Source organism: Haplochromis burtoni, unplaced genomic scaffold (assembly GCF_018398535.1).
Source record: "Haplochromis burtoni strain Fernald_Lab_line unplaced genomic scaffold, NCSU_Asbu1 Contig_48, whole genome shotgun sequence".
Taxonomy (NCBI): domain Eukaryota; kingdom Metazoa; phylum Chordata; class Actinopteri; order Cichliformes; family Cichlidae; genus Haplochromis; species Haplochromis burtoni.
Window position 1 is genome coordinate 2,448,375 of NW_024582409.1, and position 23,445 is coordinate 2,471,819.

General features: G+C 40.7%; 1 protein-coding gene across 1 annotated transcript; it reads left to right on the forward strand.

The window, feature by feature from the left end:
- The first annotated feature begins 290 nt into the window (after window positions 1–290).
- Window positions 291–23,427, forward strand: LOC102303625 (vang-like protein 1). Its single transcript, XM_005921338.3, has 9 exons — window positions 291–510; window positions 6,022–6,271; window positions 7,294–7,465; window positions 13,666–14,094; window positions 14,478–14,653; window positions 15,943–16,076; window positions 18,713–18,863; window positions 19,512–19,746; window positions 20,560–23,427. The coding sequence occupies exons 2-9, from the start codon at window positions 6,201–6,203 to the stop codon at window positions 20,818–20,820; spliced, it is 1,629 nt and encodes a 542-aa protein (XP_005921400.1). The 5' UTR covers window positions 291–510; window positions 6,022–6,200; the 3' UTR covers window positions 20,821–23,427.
- Window positions 23,428–23,445: the final 18 nt, after the last annotated feature.

Here is a 23,445-nt window from a genome sequence, read left to right on the forward strand (position 1 = left end):
GTGCATACACTATACTACATACTGTGTTCAGTTGCACAGCGAAACATGACTGGCTTCAAACGCATCTATCAATAATGACAAAATAATAATAATTGCTATTTTAGTCGACAGGTTAAATATAGGATCGTTTGGGCGGGGCTTAATCTTTTCATTTTCTAATTAGAGAAGTTCCACGTGAGCTTCTTCGTGAAAAAATGTCAAGCTAAGTAGCAAATCACATTTAGACATCAGTTACACTCACTGACGGCCCTGACCCTTCTACAGTAGTCGTAAAGGACGACCTCTTGCGGGCCAGAGCGGAAAATACTCATTGTAACGCGCTGTAAAAGCGTGCTGTACACCCATGCTGCCTCCCTTTCTGGTCCTGCGAACCACAATGGCCAGGATCCTGTGAGCTGCCTCTCCGTGCAGACGCGCCTCACAGCAGCAGGAACAGCTGCAGCTCCTCGGCGGCAGATTCGCTGACACCGACACGCAGGTGAAGGAATATGAAACGCTTCTGAGATAAAGGTAGGTAAACGAATCCACGGCTGTGATGTTCATCACACCGGGTATTGGCTGCCCTTGCCAAAAAAAATCCTGAGATACACCAGCACGCAGGAATCACTGATGAAGTTCAATGCTGCCGTCGTGGGAAAATGGTTTCCTTTTCGCCAGACAGATGCAGCCACATAACCCGAATTTATCTGGAGCTCGTGACTTTCCTTTTTCTATTACATTAGTATCGCTTTTTATGTAAGCATATTATTTGAGCCGATCATCCAGATTGCATGGTTTATTTGAAGTGATTTAGTCTTGTGTGGTTAATGGGGTTCAGGGCGAGACTGAAAGGAGATCTGCTGTAACAGAAGCTGGAGCTGTGTAATAGAGAAGTGGCTCCCCTTGTTCTGTGCGACCTAGTAGCCTTTATATTAAAAGCGGGGTTGGAGATGTCTCCATCAGCAGCAGCAGCTGTCTGGAGAGCACACAGCTGGATGAGGTGTTAACTGTGACTGGAGCAGCTTTACGTGTCTTCTCTCTCTGTCGGTCAGAGTCATGATGCTGCAGTGAAGCCGTGTAGCACCTACAGTTATTTATTATTGAGCAGTGTTGATGGGTCCTGTGCAGAGAGCTTGAGGACACTGCCAGCCTGGGAACCCTCCCTGAATAGCTGAGTCAACCCATGGAAGCTATCAGTTCTTCCCATGGATGATCAAAAGTGATGTTGGCAAGGCTTTGGCCTTTGTTCTCCTTTAAATGTGCCCGACAGGGCAGTGTGTCAGAAGTGCAACGAGAACTGGAGCTACCTTTAGGCTAAAGAAAGGTAATGGAGGAGCATGGGGTAGTGCGCAATATATTACAGTATAGTTTACAGTTGTGGATTTGGAGACATAAAGGCCCTGCACTTAAAGTAGGAATATACTGAGGTATCTCTTCAACAGCCCTCTCAGCCCGCACTACCCTCCTCTCCCTCCCTCTCTTCTTCTACTGTACTTCTGTTTAATTCCACATGAGCGGATCAGAGGGGACTAAAGTTTGCATTCCAGAGAACTGTGTCAGGTCTTAACTTTCTCCTTTTACAATGGGCAGCAGGGTGGGAGTAGCTATATCCAGTCACTGAAAGGTCACAGGTTTGCTTCTGCAAATACTTGTGGAAAAATACACAGGAACACACTCCTGATCACGTCAGATATCCTGGCAGTGAGGGGCACAAAATAAGAAGAAAAAAAAGGGGGTGTTTCTAAGGGAGTGTCATGACTTGCATATTTGACTCAGTTTTATGTGATTTTAGCCCAGTGGTAATGTAATATGTTAATGAGCAGCAGTTCCTCTGGGTTATCTGTAGTCCACGAACGGATTTAAGATATTAACCACTATATATTACACGGGCTCTCACTCTGTCACCCTTTGTTTGATTTCAGAGAGGTTTCACACAGCCTAGTGGACTGTGTTATTCCTGTGCATGTGTGGACTTGTTGTTTCTGCTGCCATTTTAAAAGAATGCATTTTAAAACAGTAATATAATATACACCTTGGTTGTTTCAGGTCCTAAAATGTGGCTTTTGGCTTGTTTTTATATGGCAGTAAATGAAATGTTTTTGGCATTTGCTCTCAATTCCGGCAAACCAGTGATCTGATATAACAGTGAATCAATAATGAAATGGGTTTAGCGTATACTAAGCTAAGATGAGGCTCTAATATACGTACTGTGTGTTAGGTATTGATCTATAAGTGAGCCAACATTGATATCGACCCATATGTCTTCTTACAAGTAAATAAGATGACATTTACCCATGCCGGTGGCCAATATTTATCTGTAGTGTCACATTAATTTCGCAAAGAAACACCTTAAAACATATGATTACCTTCCAAAAAACATATTTACATTGGCATTTAAATGTGCTTAAACTGCGGTTTTGAACATCTGTATTGATATCCATCCAGAAATCTACTATCCACTGTATATTTGAACAGTAGATGGGAGTTTTGTAGTTTGTTTGCCTTGAAACTGCAAAACAGCTGATACAAGAAATTCATCAGATTACCAGCTGCTGTATCTGGAAGAGTATGGCATAATGCTACCGGGGCAGGGTGCACATCAAGGAAGGAAGGCATGAAAGCTAATAGGTGTGAGGGAGGGCACAGATGCCATGGTAACCAGGCCTCAGCATGTGCCCTTGTTGAGCTATGAGACTCATCTGTGCCATTTCATTTGCCAGCACTGCATTGGATACCTTAATGGAAGCTCAATGCCACACCCCTCCTTCTCAGCTCAGTTTAGAGGGCAAATTACTATAGAGTCAAAATCTCACGTTATACTTATAAGCTGAATCAGCAGTGGAAAAAATGCTACAGTGCATTTTACTTATCATACGTTGCAGCTTTTCCTCAACGAGCCCCATGCTTATTTGTTGCAAGACTAAAGTGTGCTTATGCCTTGTCTTTATAATAGGAGTAAAAAATTACTCAATAAGAGCATAAGAGCGGGTGTGCGTGCACCCCTGAGCCTGACCATTTGTAATTACAGTAGCTCCCACTGTGCATCAGCCTCGTTCCACTAAACAAACACCCTAACGAATGTTTGCTTTACATTAGTGTCAGTTTCTGCCTTGGTGAATCTCTTCTCGGTGCAGCCAACCAGAACGGTCTGCAGTGATGCAACTGTGCTTCACTGCAGAGTCAATTTTCCGCACAGGCTCCCTCTCGGAGGAGTACTGCATTTTTGGGACAGTCCCGGAGGAAGCTCAGACAGGCGCACGTCTCTAATGCGCGTTGTTATCCCCGCATGTTTCATTCATAGTTATCGTTGGCTTGTAACTGATAGTTTTTCTTACCCCGTGGCTGCGATTTTCCACATGGCCTGGTTCACTGTGCCTCTTCATGCTCGTCCTGTGGATGAGTGGCTTCTCAGTGGGATCCCTGTGCCCCACATACCACTGCCACGCGCCCAGAGATCAGCACTCAGGGGGTTAATGGATTTTATTCAAATCACCAGGCGGGATTCGGTTAACCACGCGAGTGACGGGTGTGATGGAAGGCTATTGTTTCCTCTTTATGCCCTCTCACTGTGCCTCACCCCAACATCACTCTCACATACGCACTTAAGTGCATCCACAAATTTAGGCCCAGCAGGGCAGATTGATTACTGCTGTTAGATGGAGCCTCCTGCCTCCAGTGTTGCCAAGGTAACACCGGACGCTCCGGATGTGGGTTGAAGATGAGACATATGACAATCCTGTTAAAAGTCAGGCTTGTGTTTAAAATTTGATACTGCACCACTGACTTTGATTCTGTGAGTAGCATGTTACAGTGTGTTCAAGTGCATTATTTATTGACGTTCTCTGTAAGTGCTGCTCTGCCTTGTTCAACATTATGTTCCCTCAGCGTTCATCAGCCTCCACTGATGCAGTCACGCTCTGAGAAATTGCACTTTTTTGTCACTGGGGCATCATTTTACATCAGGTTGGTTCATCCCAACTTAAACTGACACTTCATCCCAAAATCGAATTTACATAATAATCCTCTGGGCTGTGGTGTCATCAAGATTTATGGGAGCTGTGGATAAATGTCCACTTGTTCTTGAATGAATTGAAACTGAGTAGCACTTGTTAAGCACTATCTCTTTCCAACTGCTCAAAATAATCCTAAAACTTTGTCACGAGTAGTTTTATGTAAGACAGACATTTCCACGGTTGATGTCTAAAGTAATAAAAGACACTACAGTCTTGCACTAGTTTCAACTGCTTCCTTATTCACAGGGGGTTAGCACAGCAGGTAGCTCCACATGTTTGCTTTGGCAGAGTTTTTGCACTGGATGCACTTCCCCACGCAGCCCCAAAAGGGTTCTCCCAGAATCAAACTAGGGATTTTTTTATGTATTTAGGCAAACATGTAACCCACTACACTATGGAGCCAGTCTACAGCCCAAAGAACAACAATATAGATTGTATTTATCTGACAAAAGTAATTCTTTAGGTTGTAATATTAATCTTACAGACTTTATATGTACTGTATAACATTTTTAATGGAATAGGCAGCTGAGGGAAATAAAAACCATTTAAACCCTCTTAATGGAAATCTGCTGCACAGCAGTGTCTTCTCTTAACCCTTCAGAATACGATCTCTGGAGCATTCACATCCTAATATGCTGAATGGGCTGTTTTGGTGTTAGTATGCATCATTTGCTGTAGAGATAACAAATGGCCTGTAAGTGATGGGAAGAATAGTCTCAGCTGGTAAATTGAGATGGTGATGGGGAAGTTGACTGGCAGGTGGTTGTCAGGACAACAGCTGGGAGACAGACAGGGTTGAGATTGAGGTCTAAATGAATGCTTGGTGAGAGATCGTCATGCATACATCACACATTTGTTTCACAGGAAGTGAGTCTGGCAGATTCAGCTCCTGTTAATAATGGCAGGATGGAGAGAGTTCTCTTTTCCAAATCACTGGCTATCAAATAAAATGCAGTTATTATGAGATCAATTATAGTACAGATTAGAACTAAATGATCTACCTGAATGTGCTCTTTTTATGTGAATATGCAGGTTTTATCTATATTGTACGTCTAAACTGTACGTTGACAAAGGGAATGTTTTATTTTAAAATACTTGGGTTTTGGGGTTTTTTAGCCTCTTCTATTAGTGAAGGGGTTTTTTTTAAGAATGTAACTGAAAGAAAACCTAATCCTAATGAGTGTTAAGAGCTCATACAAGTGGGCATTTTTAACATTAACATGGGACATTAATTATTTTCTGTTTTGTTACCTGCACCTCTTAATGTATGTCTGTGCCATTCCATATTTTTTATACAACCTTAATGTTTTTGTTTCTCCTGAGATGCATAATTATGTTTTTTGGGGGGTGGTTTACAAGCGAGACCAAGCCAAAAAGGCAGTATTTAGGCACAAGCCATAAAAACACGCATCCAAACAGAAATAAAATGAGACTTGTAAAAAGACAGAAAGACTGTGTAAAAGCTTCTTCATGAAACATGTTTTATATGTGGCATTCGAATGGCTGGATTTAAGTCAGAGTTTCCAAATAAAGTGCGTCTTGTAAATAATTCCAAGCAGAGGGTACAGAATGCACTTTTTCCAAGTTCAGGGCAAACTTATAACGACTGCAGAGGAAAGGTTTTTGGTTTGGGGTTTTGGTTTTTGTTTTGTTTTTTGCATGTTTGCGTGTCTTTGAGACACATTAGAGAGATAGGAAAATATTGGGGGAGATAGTAGGGCGTGGCATGCTGTAAAAATTGAACCGGGACCGCTGCTGTTAAGGGGATGTTGTAACAAATGTAGTGTGTGTGCTGAATATCAAGTTAGATTGGAATAAATATTCCAGGTTAATACATTAATCATAGATAATCTGAAGTATATACCCACAACACAGCAGAGCACAATGGCTAATATATTAATCTGTCTGCTTTGTAAATGTGTTGAATGATGAGAATCAGAGATGCAGAAGCTTTTCTTGCACATCTAATGCTCTGTTTGTTTGATGTCTTGGTGCATCCTTCATACTGTGCTATTTATCTGTCCCTCAGGTCAATGTGGTCACTGAAGCCGCAATCAAAGATAGTTGTCATTTGTCGTGGATTTTTGAAGCCTGTCTCTATAGCAACCCATTTGTCCTCCTGAGCGCTGCTGCCAAGTTACCCTCTCTGCCACACGGCAAGTCTCTCCTCATCCCCCTGTCCAATCACCGTCTCTGAACTGCGTCGGTATGGACACGGAGTCGACCCACTCTGGCTACTCCTATCACTCCAGTCGCTCCGGGAGATCAAACCGGCATGGGTATGTTTCCTGTCTGTCGTCAGCCTTTCCATCTGACTGTCTACTTCTCTGCTGTATCTGTCTAACCGGCACTCCCATGACAGGAATTTGATTCTTCCAGATCACATGTTGTATCCCACTCCCTGGCTACTGGAATGCCTTCAGTGAACATTTTGTAGCTTTGTTTGTCTTCCGTTTGAGTGGGCCACATGTTGGTTGTGAAATAATGAGGCGAGAAACTGCAGAGAGAGAACAAGCGAGAGATTGAGACAGACAGAGCTTGTGGATTAGGGTCGTCACAGCTGAGCGGTTCTAACCTATTTCAGTGATTGAGTCTGCAAACGAGAGAATCATTTGTTTATCTCCCCCCTCATTCCTGATGCCTATAATTGTCTGCTGGAGTATTAATGCACTTCACTGTTTAAAAGCTTTCATTAATGAGAAACTGTCAAACTATTTTCTTGATTTTTGATTAATAAAGAATTAACAAGTTATTTTATAAAATGTCAGGAGCTGATAAAAAAACGCTGCTCACAAGGTCCAGAAGCCAAAGATTGTCCAATAAGGAGTCCAAACCTCACAAATATTAAGAACAATTATTAAGTAAGAAGTACATTTTCACATTTTAGAAACTAGAATTTTTGTCTTCTTGGACTCACCTTAAACAAATAATCATCAAGAATAAACTATAAAACATTTTGGCTCATTATTTTTATTGATATAAATTAATGAGCTTATTGTCTCAGCTCTTATTTTGTGTGTATATTGATGATATGGTACTTATCCCAAGCTGAATCATTTTAATGAATGGAAAATGGGGACCTGAAATGGTTGTTTAATTTACATTTCTGTTAAAGAAATTATATTGACATGTATAGTGATCATTATTTTAATTTTAATTAGTATTCATTTCCATTTTAATTAGTAAAGAATAATCATTGAATAACGATATGTTAGGCTGCAGTTTCAGTCTTATATATCGGTACATTTTTCCTGTTGTATTATCCCAGTGGTCACCATGTGTGCTTGTTCTCACTTTCCAGAGATCGAAGCCGTGAGCGACACAAAGCCAGCAGCAGTAAAGACAGCAGCCGCTCGGAGAGATCTGTGGTCATCAATCCCCCCGACACCCCTTCCCAAGACTCCCCAGTTCATAACGGAGAACCGCTGCCTGGAGAGCCCACACCTGCAGCAGAACAAGGAGATGAGGCGCAGGTATTGGAGTAACTCTAAACTGAAAACTGACAGCAACAGTGAAACTGTGAAAGATGCACATTGTTTTGTAGGAAAGCACACTAAAACTGCAGCTAGTATCAGTTTCCTTCAGAAAAAGCAAGACCCAGTAATCCATGCATGAACTTTGCGTCCCGACCTTATAAACTCGCCCTCGCACAGCTGGCTGACCGACACATGATAGGCTAACAATGGCGACAAGGGATCAGATAGGTCAGAGGATTAGCATCTCTCTTATAGGCCTGGGTGGATTTGTACAGACAGTGTTTCGTTGCTGTGTCTGTGTGTGTGAGTGTGTGTGAGTGCCTACATACTGACTGTAATGCCTAATGGCTTTGAAATCAAGGCATAGTATAGCATCAAAAAGCTGATTTTGCTGCTACAAGCAAAATAGGTTTGTGTAGACACAAAATGATGCGATATGAGGCTTAAAATGCAGGGCAGATATTTAACTAAGGCTTCAAGGATTAAAGATTCATTAGAGTATAATACTGTGTGGATATTTAGGAGTTATTTCTTTCTTGCAGAGATTATTGGCTATTTTGGGAACATCTACTAGCCATTTTGTAGTGCTGTTCTAATTCTGAACTGTCCTCCACCACACAGAGTGCTTTAAAATCATCACAATGTACACTAGATCCATGCACTGAGACCATCATGCATTGCGGTCCCTCTGTTGCTACAACAGGAGTAGTCAAACGTTGAGTTAATGCGATTTCTTTCCATGCTGACAGTGCCTGGTGAGCGTAATACGCCTCAGGCATCTAAACCTTATGCGTCCTCCTGTCTCTGAGCAGCAGGATTTCAAAAAAATCACTATTAAAACATCTTCTGGAACCGCATTTCAGACTGTATATTAGCAATATGGATATGTGAAATATTGCCCCAAAGCTATAACCAGATGTGGCTAATGCTGCTTTTAAAAGAATATATTAGTTTAATCCCTACATTGTGTTATTTACAATTAATATCACAAAATTTTAGGTTTCCACATCCTGGCATTTTTTAAGTGGCAGAAAACGCTTCCATATAGATGTGCATGGGTTATAGATTTGTGTGTTTTATGTTAAAGTGAGTGAGAGATCTCAGTTACAGCTTCTACATATCTGTAAACAGCAATGTTATGTGGTACTGATTGGGATAATTAGGAATATCCCTAAACAGCATAAACAGCATTATATCCAACCGGTTTCTGAAATATATCAACAGCTTTCACCAAACAAGCACAATCTGAACAAGACATAAATGAGGAGACTGATACCTGCCTCCTGTCTGCATGTAGATAGCAATTGGTTGGCTTGGCTTAGCAGAAAACAAGAGTGCTTTTATTAGCCAAGTGATAACCTGGAGTGTGACCTCCTGTGGTCTTATCATCACTGTGAGATTGCAACTCCTTGTTTTACATTTAAGCTTTTCTAGAAGCTTCACATAGGAGAAAAATATATATAAATATATATAAATATGTCTTTATGCTAAGCTAACTGCCACCTGAATAAAATTATTTTCCAAAATATTAGGGTACCTTTAAATGCAGAGAATCGCACAAACTGTACTGAAAGATAAATAGAGCTTAAAGTAGAAGCAGAAACGAAGAAAATGAGAGAGATAAAGAAAGCACCTTCTTCCCTGAAGACGAGTTAAAGATATTGCTAGCCTGGGGCTGCCTTTACAGTGTCTTTGACCCACTTGAAATACATAGTAACCCAAAATGAGTGCATTTTTCATTGGCTTATTGTGCAACTTGCATGCTTAAAATAGCTGCAGAAAAGCATTGTATCAGTAGTGCAAGCTACCTTGACAAAATATACTTTCCTAATATTAGCAACATTTAATGTGACTGGAAAATAAACATGCGTTCAACCTGACTTTCTGACCATGTTGGAGAAGTCTGACCTATTTTGCTATCTCTGCTCAGCATCCCCTTTTGGCTGGAAAGGCACATTCCACACTGGCATGTGATTGTCAGCTCCTAGCCTGCATCCATTGTTAGCAGTGTAAGGTAATCTGCCATTGTACTGCAGTACCCCTGCAGACGGTTGTGTCCGCACACCATACACCAGTGGCAGCACCAGCATTACCGCAAACACCGTCAACCACGGTGCACTCCAACCCATGCTTTTTAGAGCAGCTTTGTCAGATGGCGGAGCCGCATATTAACACTAACTAGTCTCCAGTGCAGAGGAAACATTCTCACAGACTGGGATTAGCATTAGCATCCGGCCAAACGCCACTTGGAGGAAAGCTGATATGAATAATCCTCCATGTTTACACGCATGCCTGTGACATAAGGATACGGTCTTGGAGCACAGTGTGTGTGTGTGTGTGTGTGTGTGTGTGTGTGTGTGTGTGTGTGTGTGTGTGTGTGTGTGTGTGTGTAAGAGTGAGTCACTGAGAATCTGTTACTGAGACTGGCCATGCTGCTTTGTTAGACACTGTGACTCTGTGCCAAGAGGGAGCAGTTTCAATTTCCTCACAGTGTTAGCTCTAGCAACACCATAGCGTATGGTAGTCTTGCTTTATAAACTTGTTTGTTTGCCCTTTTTCTAAAATACTCACCTACTCACAGCTACTACACCAGCAATGCATGTAATGTGAGGTAAAAACACAAAAGCTCCTTCTCCTAAAAGGAATGCAGTAAATTTAAGGAAACCTGGCAGGCGTTTGAAGCTTTTTTGTGTGTGTCTCACAAAGCCTATTTTAACCTTCACTCAAGCTAGTGCTGCTCAGCGATTAGGCTTTGTAGCTGGCAGACTGTTTTCTGTGTTGTGTGGCATAATCCATATTCACCCTCTGCCAGATAAAAAGACTAAAACACTGCCAAGGGAGCAGGCGGCAGTCATGCCCTTCCGCTCTTGCTTTTATAACCTTCCCTGTGTCAGTCTCTCCTGGTTTCTTTCTCTTTCTGATCTGATTAGTTAGCATTAATCTTCTGCATGAATCCACTGAGACTTAATGATAGGTATTAGCAGTATATTAGCTCACTCAATAATGCTCCGTTTTCTCCCTCTAAATGACACATTAGCCTTAAAGCATTTGCAGTAGGATCCTTAGGATGAATGAAATGTTTCAGTCATGCATTTCGCATATAGAATATAAAATGTATATGCTTAAGTGGTTAGTGCACTAAGACACACTTGGCCAACACATTTTAATCTCTTAGCCGCAACTGCACTTCAATGTCTAAATAAGAGGAAAATAAAACAGAGTAAATCTCTACAAATAAAAACAAAGCTGTGCCTCTTAGCCAACATCTGGTGAAGAGGAGGTGCCCAGACAGTCTGGTCTCTGTTTGTGATCTGTTTCCTCCTGTTCTCTGTGATCACAAAGGGTTCAAAGAAATTGTTTGGCATTTTGGGAAATAAGCTTTTCTTTTCTTGTTTTTGCAGAGAGCTGCATGAGAAGATCAGTCAAGCACCCAGTGTTGAAAAAGTACTGCACAAACCTCTTTTATGCTTACTTTTCCTCATTTGTTCTTTTCCTTTCAAAATGTTAACACAAGTTACTCTATATATTGCTTTTGATTGTAAATATTAAAGGTAGAGGCTGTTCACCAGAACACAAAACATGCATACAGCACAAGTATGAAAAATGACAAATTCTGAGCTAAATCTTAATCCCATAAGCCCGTGATTAGCCACCCTTGATTCCATTAAAATTGTCATCTTTTGTACAACCGAGCATTTCTCAAGTGTGCCAGAAGAGGTTTATTTTGAAACTTTCAGAATTATGACTGAAAGACTAACATTCTTGGGTTTATAAGAAAAACACCAGATTAGTGAGATTAGAGAACAACAATGAGAGAAAATTGGACACTAGCTAAGTGACTACTCAGCATCTGTGTTCAAACAGGAAGATGTTGTTTCTGTGTTCCTAATTGTTCATTTGTCACAGTGGAACGCGGAATGACATTGATTGTTCACAGATGCAGGTTGGTGAGTGGGGGGTTGGCTTGAGAAAGAAACTAAGGGGGAAAAAAGAAGATGTGTGGGCTGAATACAAATGAGATCTGGCACTAAATGAAGCTGATGTTACACCTACGGTGCACAGCTGACCTCTTGTTTCTCACATTAGTCTGGCAAACACACACTCAGGACGCCAGCCCAACCTCTCCTCTCTCTGCTCATAACCTGCTGCCATCCCTCTGCGGCATTGCCCCCCTCTTCTCTGATCATGCTCATTCATCTTCTGGCTCCTGTTGGCATCCTCCTCCACCTCCTCCTCCTCCTCCAGCAAGGCTAAGCTAATTGGCTGTGAGCTGTGCTGGAGAAGCAAAATTCATATTTATATTACAATTTGTAAAATATGCAAAGTAAGTCAGATTTCCAGCGGGGTTCACTTAGGCTTCTTTTAACTTTAATAGACTGGAAAGGATCTTGCATATAGTTGGAATCACAAGCTCTAGACAGGTGAAGAGTATATGACAACGAGCTGTGCTGCTAACAGCAGCTCCATGAGGCTCATGTGGCTTCAGTGTGGATCTAAGCACTGTTTGATGGTGCTTAGGTGGATGTGTGCGCACACGTGTGTGAAGCCAGGGTGGCTTATCTGTTCAGCTTGTCAATTTTCCAGCCGTCATCCCTCTCGCTGCAGCTGCTGCTCCTTTGATTGGTTGTCGGGAGGTACAATGCAGTGACACTCTGGAGCACAATGAATGGCTAATTACATGAATTAATGGCAGGCAAACAAAAATAAATGTCTCTTTAGAGTAGACTTGTCACTAATTTATTCTCTTTGTGTCTCTTTGTCGGAAATATTTATGCTCAAAATGACCACGGTAGTTAAGAAGAAGAAAAAAAACAGACAAATTTGTGATGATGGGCATGGAAAGCTTTGGCTTATGCTGTGTGTGTGTGCTTTTGCTTGCATGCACATCCTGTCATCCTTTATTACTTCAAACAGAATTTAAAAGGCTTGCCATTATATTGACTTGCTCAAAAAGAAAAAAAATTAAGGATGTGCTGCATTCATGGTGCATAGACTCTGTGGGGCCTTTGTGGGCCAAGAAAGGAGTCAGTGGGAAAATGGAAGCACTGTCTGTCTGATTCACATTCATCATTTGACTCTGCTTTGTCAACTTATGTTATTTTATGGGCCCAGGTTTTGACATATTAGTCTCATACATTTGTTTGGTGTCCAAAGCATTAAACAAAATCCATTTTAAAGATCTACTCAGTGGATAAACAGTGAACCAAATGATTGTGTGAATCTTATGAAATAGTAAACCCACATATACCCAAATCTGTTTTCCCCCTTTGGCCCTCCACAGCATTTTTAGTGTCTTTCAGCTCATTTCTGCTCTATCCATGGAAGGATCCATCAAACATTTTGATGTTGGATGATATGCAATATTTTGTTGTTTGAACAAATATTGAAGACACCCCATTATTATGCCTTTACAGAGTGAATGTGGTGGCAGTGTCTGCTTGATGTCCTCTGTGTACATTAGTTGTGGACATGAGAGTGATGCATCCTTTTATCACTGACAAAACAAACAAGAACATTAGTTGTACTAGTCTGTGTACCTGATGTCTCAGCTAACTGTCAATCAAAAGTTGGTGTAATAACAAACAAAGACGCGTGCACTTACAATATTATAAATATTTCTTAGGTCAGTAAAAGAGGGACTGACAGTCTGACAGTTTCACAATGTTGCTGTTTTACTACTGTTTGCTGGGATGTTGTTTATGAAGCTGATGAACCCAGTGTATATACCTAGCACCACAAACAAATCAATTCATACAGCTTGGACATATTTTTGGGGAGTTTTGCTTCTGTACAACCATCACACTGGATTTTAAGTCAAATCATCAAGATGTGTTCAAAGTGCAGACTTTTAGTTGTAAATTTAGGGGTTTAACAAAAGTATTGTTTAGTAGTTTTAGCCATTGTTATGCATATATACATCATTTTTACTTTTGAACCTCTGACAGTGGTGGACTATGAGTGAAAATGGCTGTAACTCTTTTTGTTAAAAAAGAAGGCCTGAAATTTATCATATCTTTAATTAAAATTCCAGTTTTGGTGTATAGAGGCAAACTTCCCAAGACTTTTGCAGTCTTTTAATAAATGACCTGAAATAGGTAAATACTTTAATTGACAGCATACACAATACAGCAGACCCAAATGTACATCTGTGGCATGAAACCCAGATTTCCTTCATGTATTCCTTTACATCCTTTCAGGATGATAACTGGGGAGAAACCACCACCGCTGTCACAGGAACGTCAGAGCTCAGTGTTTCCCAGGAGGAGGTGGTGGGCCTGGGGAAAGGAATACAAGACCGGACCCAAGGCTTTCGCCGTTACCTTCCCTTGGCTGTGGGCTCATGCGTGGGGCTGCTGGTGCTCGCCACGCCCTTGGTGTTCCTGCTTCTACCAGCAGTAATGTGGCCCGACAGACTGCAGGTCTGTGGTGCAGCCTGCGAGGGGCTCTTCCTCTCCATTTCCTTCAAGCTCCTCATCCTCCTGGTAGCTGTTTGGGCTTTGTTTCTGCGACCCAACCGGGCCTGCCTGCCAAGAGTGTGTGTGTATCGTGCCTTCCTCATCACACTCACACTCCTGCTCACTATGTCTTATTGGCTCTTCTATGGGGTCCGGATCCTTGATGCTCAGGTGGGTTTGAGATGTATTTAATTTATTTATGTATTTATTTATGTATTTTCTTAATTTTGCACATTAAGCAGTGAACTTTTTTTTCATCAGTCAATCTTTTTAGATCATTTAACAAATAGTTAACATGCAAATACACAATTTTTTTCCGAGTTTATTTCCTTTATTGCTTTAATGGTGTTAAATGGCTCTTAGATAAAGGTTGATTGATTCGGTTTTTGGGACATATTGTTTTTGTTTTTTATGGTATGTTGTTTGCATGTAGCCGAGTATTAGTTCAATCTAATTCATTTAGTCTTAAATAAAGCTGTAATTTGTTTTGTTTTTTTAAGCTTTTATCTAATGAGAATGAAAGTTTCATTAAGCCCATGGTGTGGTCCAAGCAGGATGAGGATTACCACGGCATCGTCCAGTTTGCTGTGTCCCTCGTGGACTCCCAGCTGTTTGTTCACTACCTGGCAGTCGTACTTCTGGAACTCCGCCAACTCCAGCCCTGCTACAGCGTGTGTGTCATCCGCTCCACAGATGGAGAGACTCGTCACTACAACATAGGACAGCTCAGGTGAGCACGCTGCAGTTGCACCATATTAGCTTTGTGTGTCTTTCCTAAAGCAAACACAAGGCTGACCGACATAGAAAAGTTTCACACTTTCGCATGCGGATATAACCTTTCTGTACTGTGCACAGTAAGTACACAACGGTGCTCAGCCACACTCTCCTTGTTGATGTATTTGTGTAATTGGAAGCTTATGGCCACAGGGAAGACAGGCACAGGCAGTAATTGAGTTACTCTACGGTGACCTCGGCTAGTGTGCTATTCTAGGAGTTCGGAAAGGAGAGATGAGAAAAAGCGACTCGTCATATGACTGTCTTTGTTTCTTCTTTGGACAAGTTTATTACTATGACAAGACTAGGAGACATTACTATTTATGCTTGTGTAATGAGGCTAACAGTTTAATGGGTTAATAATGGGCGTTCTTCCAATTCCTAATTTGTGGAATGGTAAACAAGAGGTTAGGACCTGCGGAGGAGAAAGAAAAGGATTCATACTGCATTAACTGTTTCCAGTAATTTATATGGCTTACTTGGTTGTGGTGGCTTACATGGTGACACTGTAAATGGCTTCATGTCAGGTCAGTTGAGTCTTCATTGGTTGAAGAGGACAAATATGAAAATTGAATTGTCGATGACTCAATTCTCAGCAGCTCACGTGGTACAGTGCTGCAGCTTGTATAAGGGCTGAGTCCATCTTAACTCTTTACCCCCCACTTGGATGCCTACTAGCAGTAAGCCTTTTTTTTCTCTTTGCTGAACTGAGTGAACTGAGAGCTACTGAAACCTGTTCTGACAGTCGTCGAACCACGTCTTTTTTTACATATATTGAGGTGTCTTTAACTTTACAAGAGAGGTCGCTAAATGTCTTTATGGGGGGAAAGAATTAAAATCTTTCTCTGTCAAATAAAGTCAAAATAAAATCTTTAAAATAAGAAGCCAGGGATGAGGGATTATAAAGTAGTGAGCTCACCAGACCTCAGTAGCCTGCTCATCTTTTGTCAGATGCTTGCACTGAGGCATAAAACAACAGATTCTCCCACTGAACTGTCGGCGATTGAGGTGCATCGTTGGTAATGTAGATGCAAAAGTTTGGCCATTAAGAGGATTTTATTAAATAAAATAGATCACATCTGTGCTAATGTTTGTTCTCAAATTGTTTAATTGAATTTCTAAATGACGGCATTATCTTGTAAGTCAATCACTGTTTAGTGGGCTGTTCGTTCACCAGATTCAGGGGGATTTTATACTGTCTTGTACTGTTTTCAAGTTTTCTCTTTTCTCTCTTGCCTCACACAGCATTCAAAGGGCCGCTCTGTCCATTTTGGAGTATTACTACAGAGATTTTCCACTCCATAACCCGGCCCTTCTCTCTGCTTCCAAACACCGAGCTGCCAAACACCTGGCTGGGTTAAAGGTCTACAATGTAGACGGTTAGTTGCCTCATATGTCCCAATTATTTATTTTTTTCCTGTACTACACTTCTCAAATAAATTAATGGAACACTCTGGAAATACATCAGATCTCAATGGGGGGGGGGGAGCTATACTGACATGGACTGGGTAATGTGTTAGGAAATAAAAGATAACACATTGTTTGATGAAAATGAAAATGATCAACCTACAGAAGGCTGAATTCTATGTCACCCCAGAATAAAAGTTTCAAAGAAAAGCATGCTGCAGGCTAGTCCTTTTGCCAAAATGACATTGCAGAATGGAACTCAGTAGTTTGTTTGTCCCCTGCATGCCTGATAACACTGGGGCATGTTCCTAATGAGAGGAAAGAGATGATGTCCTGGGCATTTCCTCCCAGATCTGGACCATAGCATCACTGAGCTCTTGGACAGTGAGGTGCAACCTGGTGATCTTTGATGGACTGAAATATGATGTCACAGAGGTGCTCTATTGTGTCCTTTAGGTCAGGGTAGCATGGGGGCCAGTCAACGGTATAAATTTCTTCATTGTCCAGGAAATGCCCTCATACTCTTGGCACATGGGGCTTGACATTGTAGTGCTCCAGGAGGAATCCAGCAACCACTGCACCAGCACAGGGTTTGACAGTGGGTCCGAGGATTTCACTGGTAGCAGTCATGGCCCATTGCCTAGCCTGTAAGATACGTTTTTTATGTTGGAGAGCTTATTGAACCATCAAATAATAATTACATTTTAATTTCCATATATGAATTTTCATTTGTATCATATTTGCTACATCTGGCTGTTTTTTAAAATTGCTTAAAAATATATTGGGTTTTTCACGTAGAAACATCGGGTCCTCAGGATACCCTTCTGAAGTCTGTTTCTGATTGGTCAGACACATTGTTTGGACATTTTCACACCATACCCTGCTGGAGATCATTTTGCAGCTCTGGCAGTGTTCATCCTGTTCCTTCTTAAAAAGAGGAGAAGAAATTAACAACAGGTGCACCTGTTATTAATTTCATTAACACCAAAGCAGCTCAAACTGATTAACAACCCGCCCTGCTAATCAACTAGACTTGATGCTACACTCGCATAAAAAGTGTTCCTTTAATTTATTTGTGCACCGCATGTAATATTTCTGCTGATGTCCCTTAGTTTATACCGTTACTTTCCCTTGTTTTAACTGTCTTCTCCTCGTTCTGCTTGCTGTGATACTCTGGTTTCAATGAGCAGCTTTGAAAAACAAACTGAGAACATACCGTTTTGACAGTAAATACAGATAAAAGCCCTCACCATCACAGGGAGACACTAATTTCACGCTTCAGTCGTGAAGCGTCACTCTGAAGCCTCCCTCTCTGACATAATGCATATATTGAATTTGCAGGGGAAAAAAGCACTCTTCTAAATGCTACAATTTTCTTGATATATTACTTTCTTGCACACATCCTGTAATGCCACATATCACACTCTTTCCTGGAGTTAAAAGGGTCTTCCACTCAACACCTATTAATCTCCCACTGGCTGCGCAGCGCTGGATTTGTTGATGTATAAAGCAGGGAAGCAATGTTGGATACCGTGTCCTCACAGTGCTTTTCATCCACCCCACCCCCTCTCCTATCAAAGTGCAATGGAAGGGTCTCTAGGCGGCCGTGGAATTCCAAGCCTTAAATAATTCATCAGTGTAACGCTCATTTCTCAAATACTCCCACATCTCTCCTTCCTCCTGCTCACACTGTCTCCAGCTCCAGCTCCTTCTTTCCCCTTTCTTTTCCGTCGTCAACTCCCACACATCTCCCTCACGCTATACCAGTCAGTCACTCTTCTCATTGTACAAACAGTACAAATATGTAGGGCAGGATGTATAAGGATGTTTACTTTTATTTTCATTGGAAAGTGTCTACAGTGCTTCTTCTGCAAATGATCTGACTGCATTTGCTCCACAGTACTCGCACTGGGAGGATTTTTCATCCATATTTCATCACTAAATTCAGTTTCTCTTTCTCACCTGCATGCACAAGCGTAAACATACGCCCATGCAGATCAGATTAATAATTTATATCCTTGTCTGACCTGCAGCATTTACCATCTATAACCACCCCCAGATTTAGTGATCTTCATGAATATGGACCAGATATTACTCCGCCTCAGTGACACCACAGGATCTCTAATATACTGCTATATAAGCCCCATTAGTTTTATGGGTTTGCCACACAAACCAGTAAATTCACACATGGTCTTTGATGTGTAAAATAATGAATATTTAATCCAGACCCCCAATAAAAAGGTTTCTGCATCACAGAGTGTGTGTAGAAATGTGGATGCTTCCAGTGGAAATTGCCTCTTTTCTCAGTGCTAAAATTAAGAATGTTTTGTGATTCAGACTAGCGACACTACCCAGATAACTATCAAACCTTTCTCACAGTTAAGTGGAGGATAAAATGGGAATAATACTGGCTGGGAAGGTTGATTTACAGCTGTTTTACACCACTAATAATAAGATCTGAATTTGTCCTTCAATATGAGTTTTCCCTCAATCATTCAGATTGAGATACTGTCCATTAATCACTGGTGGGGGACTGGCCCGTTAAAGACTGCCCTCCCAGGTCAGGCTGATTTAACCAATTTACTACTGTCCTTTCTTTCTGATACAGCCCCAGGGAATGCAGCAGGGGCTCAGCCAAGTAATGGAAATCAGTCACGGGCTATGGTTACAGCTGCCGGCAAACGTAAAGACAGCGCCCACAATGAGCTGTACTACGAGGAAGCCGACTATGAAAGAAGAGTCCGTAAACGTAGAGCCAGGTGAGTCATGGGAGCAAAGTGTCACACTGTTACAGTGGCTTAATAATTCTGCATTAAATCTGTACCACAGTTATTCTGTAACTTACGCTGTAGCCACATATCCACATCCCTAGAAATGCAACCACAGCACATGTTAATGCCAGCCCATTACAAACTTTAATGGCCCGTTTACCTCTATGTGTTTCTGGCTACTTCTTCTTGGGAAGAAAATAAATCAACTTGATGAGAAAAACCCTACCGCCAACTACTGTTTTGGAAGCGACAGAGGCACAACAGGACTGTTATAAATCTAGTGTTAGCCACTTGCACATGGTTTGTCGTAGGTTCCACATAGATTCTGCACAGAAGTAAAAATCAAACTTGGGAAGCTGCACATACTGGGATGGCTGGTGCATGCACATGTGTAGTTAAAAAAAACTGTCAAGAGGACTAGGCTTGTGAGAAAGCACTTAGCTATGCACGTTATTATGTAAACTTGATGACTAAAATACTGCATGGAAAGTCCTCCACAGTACGTTTAAATACCTTTACTTTAACAGATATATACGTCTGCAGTTTCGTTTAATCTGTCTTAACATTAGGGTGCTGCTCAATGATCAGTAAAAACAACTGTATATAGCCAAATACAATGTGGTATTTCTCTGTCAGGCTGGTAGTTGCTGTTGAGGAGGCCTTCACACATGTCCGCCGCATGAAGAAAGAAGATGAGCGTGCAACACCGTCTGACATCATGGATGTGCGAGAGGCAGCTCTGGCTATATTTCCTTCTATGGCTCGGGCCCTGCAGAAGTACCTCCGCACCACCAGGAGGCAACACTGCCACAGCATGGAGAGCATCCAGAAGCATCTTGCTTTCTGCCTGGTCAATAACATGAGTCCTAAGGTCAGATTTGTTGTCAATAGCTTTGCACTAAGGCAGTGTTTACCAAGAGGTGTAACTTATGACAAAAGGATAGCAGAAAGAGTGAAAGGGAAGGTTTACAAGCTGATAATGAGATCTGCTGTGATGAATGAGGTGGAGATGGTGGCACTAACAAACAGGAGTTGGAGCTAGAGGCAAGAGATCAAGAGGTTTGAAGACAAAAACTTGTGCAGAGGAGGGATAGTGGATACTGGACAAAGATGATGTTGAAGATTGAGCTATCATGAGGAAAACAGGAAGTTCACAGAGAAGATTTATGGATGTATTGAAGGAGGAAATGCAGAGGAGAATGCAAAGGATGGGGTGATATGGGTATGGGTGATATGAGGTGGAAGAAAGGCTGTAATGACATTATTTTTATGTCTAACAAGCTGTCACTCAAACTGAGTAAATAACATCAGCTATCAGACAGAAAGTAAATGGAAGCATTACTTAATCGTGTCACATCAGTGAAAAGAGGTTTTATTAGTTTTGTATGCATTCTTTGCTAAACCCCCTTGTGCATCCATTTAATTTCAGTTTTATTGATTAATTTCTTTATTATCATATGATGAAACTAAAAGAGGGGCAAGCTGTCATTCAAGAAGGGCCATGAGGTCAACTTTTATTGGTTCACTGACATTAGAAATGGTTTCATCGGTCAGGAGATTGTTAATAAAATGAGTTAATCTTGCCATATAGATGTTATCCCAAGTTTTGTCTTTACACATCAATTTTGTTTTGTTTTTCATTGTGGGTACTTTGATATAATCAGCTGCTTCTCTGTGTGCGTAGGCCTTCCTTGAGGCTTATCTCGTGCCTGGTCCAACCCTGCAGTACGGCCCCGAGCGCTGGATGGCTGATCAGTGGACCTTAGTGAGCGAAGCGTCTGTGACCAGCGGCATTAAACAGGGGACAGAGTTCCTTCTGAAGTGTCTCGACTTTAGCTTAGCCATCAGCATCAAGAGCATCCCTTATATCCGACTGACCGAAGAGTACATCGATCCCAAGTCGCACAAGTTTTTACTGTTGCTCCAATCAGAAACTTCAGTTTAACAGTGGCAGAGTGGACGAGCGCTGCTGCTCTGGACTTGCAGAACTGTTGCAGTTATCCAACTGAATTTTTTCAAGAAATATCTTTTTGTACTGTTTTTTGTACCTATGTTTATGTAGTTTTCTCACATATAGAGTATTTATGTCTTTGTCTTTGTCCCAGGAGTCTTGAAAGATGATAAAAGACACAAAATGAGGAGAAATGCACTGAAATGTCCTCTGTCGTGACATTTGCAGAACACAGTTCAGTTATGTCTCTATGCACTACAGATGACCCTCACAAACGTTTAGCTTCCTTTACGTGCATGTGCCGGTGCGTGCCTGCATAGGAGCGTTTGAGATTTTAAGAATGCAAATGTGTGCGTTAGTGTGGTTTTTATCGTAGTGTACACTGGGGTCTGTCTCTCTCCAAGATATTTAATATAAACTGAACCTCTCTTTTTTCAGTCTAAGCAGTTATTATTTGATTGTCTTGTATTGGAAATGTATGTACAGTATTTATACGTGAATAATACTTTATCCCTACAGACTTTTTATACCAAAATCATGTATCACTTGAATGATTTTTTTTTATCATTTCAAACATTTTTTTTTACCCTGTCTGTCTGCGCTGTACTTGTTACGCTAATTGGACTGTAGATAGACGTGTTTGTAGTTGTCAGATCATTCAAAGAAGTCTCATGTACTAAAAAAAGCAGAGGAGGAAGACTGAAAAATCATAAATAAATTGATTTGTTAAACATAGTAATTAATATTAAAAAAACATTTAAATAGGCCTTCATTTATAAAAAGGTGTCATAAATTTGAATTTCTGTACTTAGCTGATGAGACACAGCTAGGTTTGTTGTGTCCTGGCAATCGGATGGGCCATGTATTTGCACAGTGAAGCAGAAATTATAAAAAGAATTAAAGCAGATAAATATAGAAACCTGACTGTCCTACTGTGGGAGCGATGGAGCCTGTCCCAGCTCCAATACCTAAATAAAGAAACTAATATCCATTAAAAAAATGTTTTACCACTTATCCAATCCAGAGTTGTGCGTATGGCTACACCTGAATACTGTTAGGATATTTCATGTTTCATCTTTCCCTCTTTCTTTCTCCCTTTTCTTTTCCCCAGTCAAGTCTGTCCCGTGTTCAGCAAATGAAAATAAAATAAACAATAAAAGCAAAGGTGAATCAAATAGACCAATACGGCAAGGCTGGGATGGTCCAGTTGGTAAAGTAAAATTTTACCCACTGCTGTATTATTTCAGAACATATGGCCCTGATTTTCATCTCGATTTGTGTTTTTTATTATGGCTCCATGTAATGTAAATCTTGTTGGCCAGTGTCCTATAATCAGCCACAAGCTTAATGCAACACACAACCTAAAGGATTACCTAAAATCAGATTTCTGAAGAATTTCAAAACATTAAGTACTTTATGTACAAAATGAATCGCTCACTCCAAAATTCATATTGCATTATTTCATGCTGCAAGCATTCAAGAATTAAAAAAACAAACAAAAAAAAACCAATAATAATAACTTACTGTGAACAACTCAACTCAGTATCAGTATTTGTGCTGCCAGTATTGGACATCAGGGTGTCTCACTACTGCCACCTGCCTACAACTACTGGAACACTGTTCTAGGCATCAGCTGTTAATGAGTGAGGATATTTGATGTGTATTTTTTAAACTTTTTCTACTTATAAGGCTTGATGTGTTGTAAGTTTATATTTACGAGAGTGTTACTGTGCTTACAGAGGGTGTAGTTTTGTTTTGGACTCTTTAGGGGTGTTGGTGGTTGTAAATACCTTCTCTTGTACGACTACACACGTGCCTGGTTTGACATATTTAGGATGTGCTCAGCATACATGTGTGGTTTTTCAAGTTTGTGTGTTTCAGCATATGTGTGTGAGAAAGAAACTGAGTAAAACAGAAAAGAAGAAAACACAGAGATCGCTTTCCCAAATGTCCAAATGTGATGCAGCTGACAGGTCGTGAGTTGCCCCCGTCTCCTTTTATACAGCATAACATTGAACATTAATGCAGCTGTGTCAAAGTCACATTTGTACAAAAAATAAAATAAAATAAAAATGAAGAAATAAATATTTGTACTGATGTTTTCAGGGAATTTGATTGTTGTTCTACTTCCATGTTGTGATGATTAATAAGTGTAGTGGAGAAGTTTTTAAAGATTTAACTACATTTACGGTTACTTAGTTATGGCTGCTACTAGAAGGGACATTTGTGGCTCCTTTATGTGGCATCTAAGGCTTACAGTTACTTTGATCTCATATTATATTAATTATGCAGCAAGATGTGTATATTCTTCTAGGAGACGTTTGGCTATAAAAACTTTATTATTAGTTATGATCAGTTATCTGCCTAATAAATTGCTTTTTTGAGATTTCCAAAATATTTCTTCTTTTATGACAGTTGGTCTAACAAACTTGTTAACCATACATATTTACATACAATAGTAGCACTTATTATATGTAAATAAGCAAATTTCATTTAATTTGCTTTCATGTAAAGTGTATTTTTGGCACAATTAACATAATATGTTTGCAATACCATAATTCCTTACTCATTGCTACACATAACTTTATTTTATGGACATCTATGGTTTGATTTCATTGC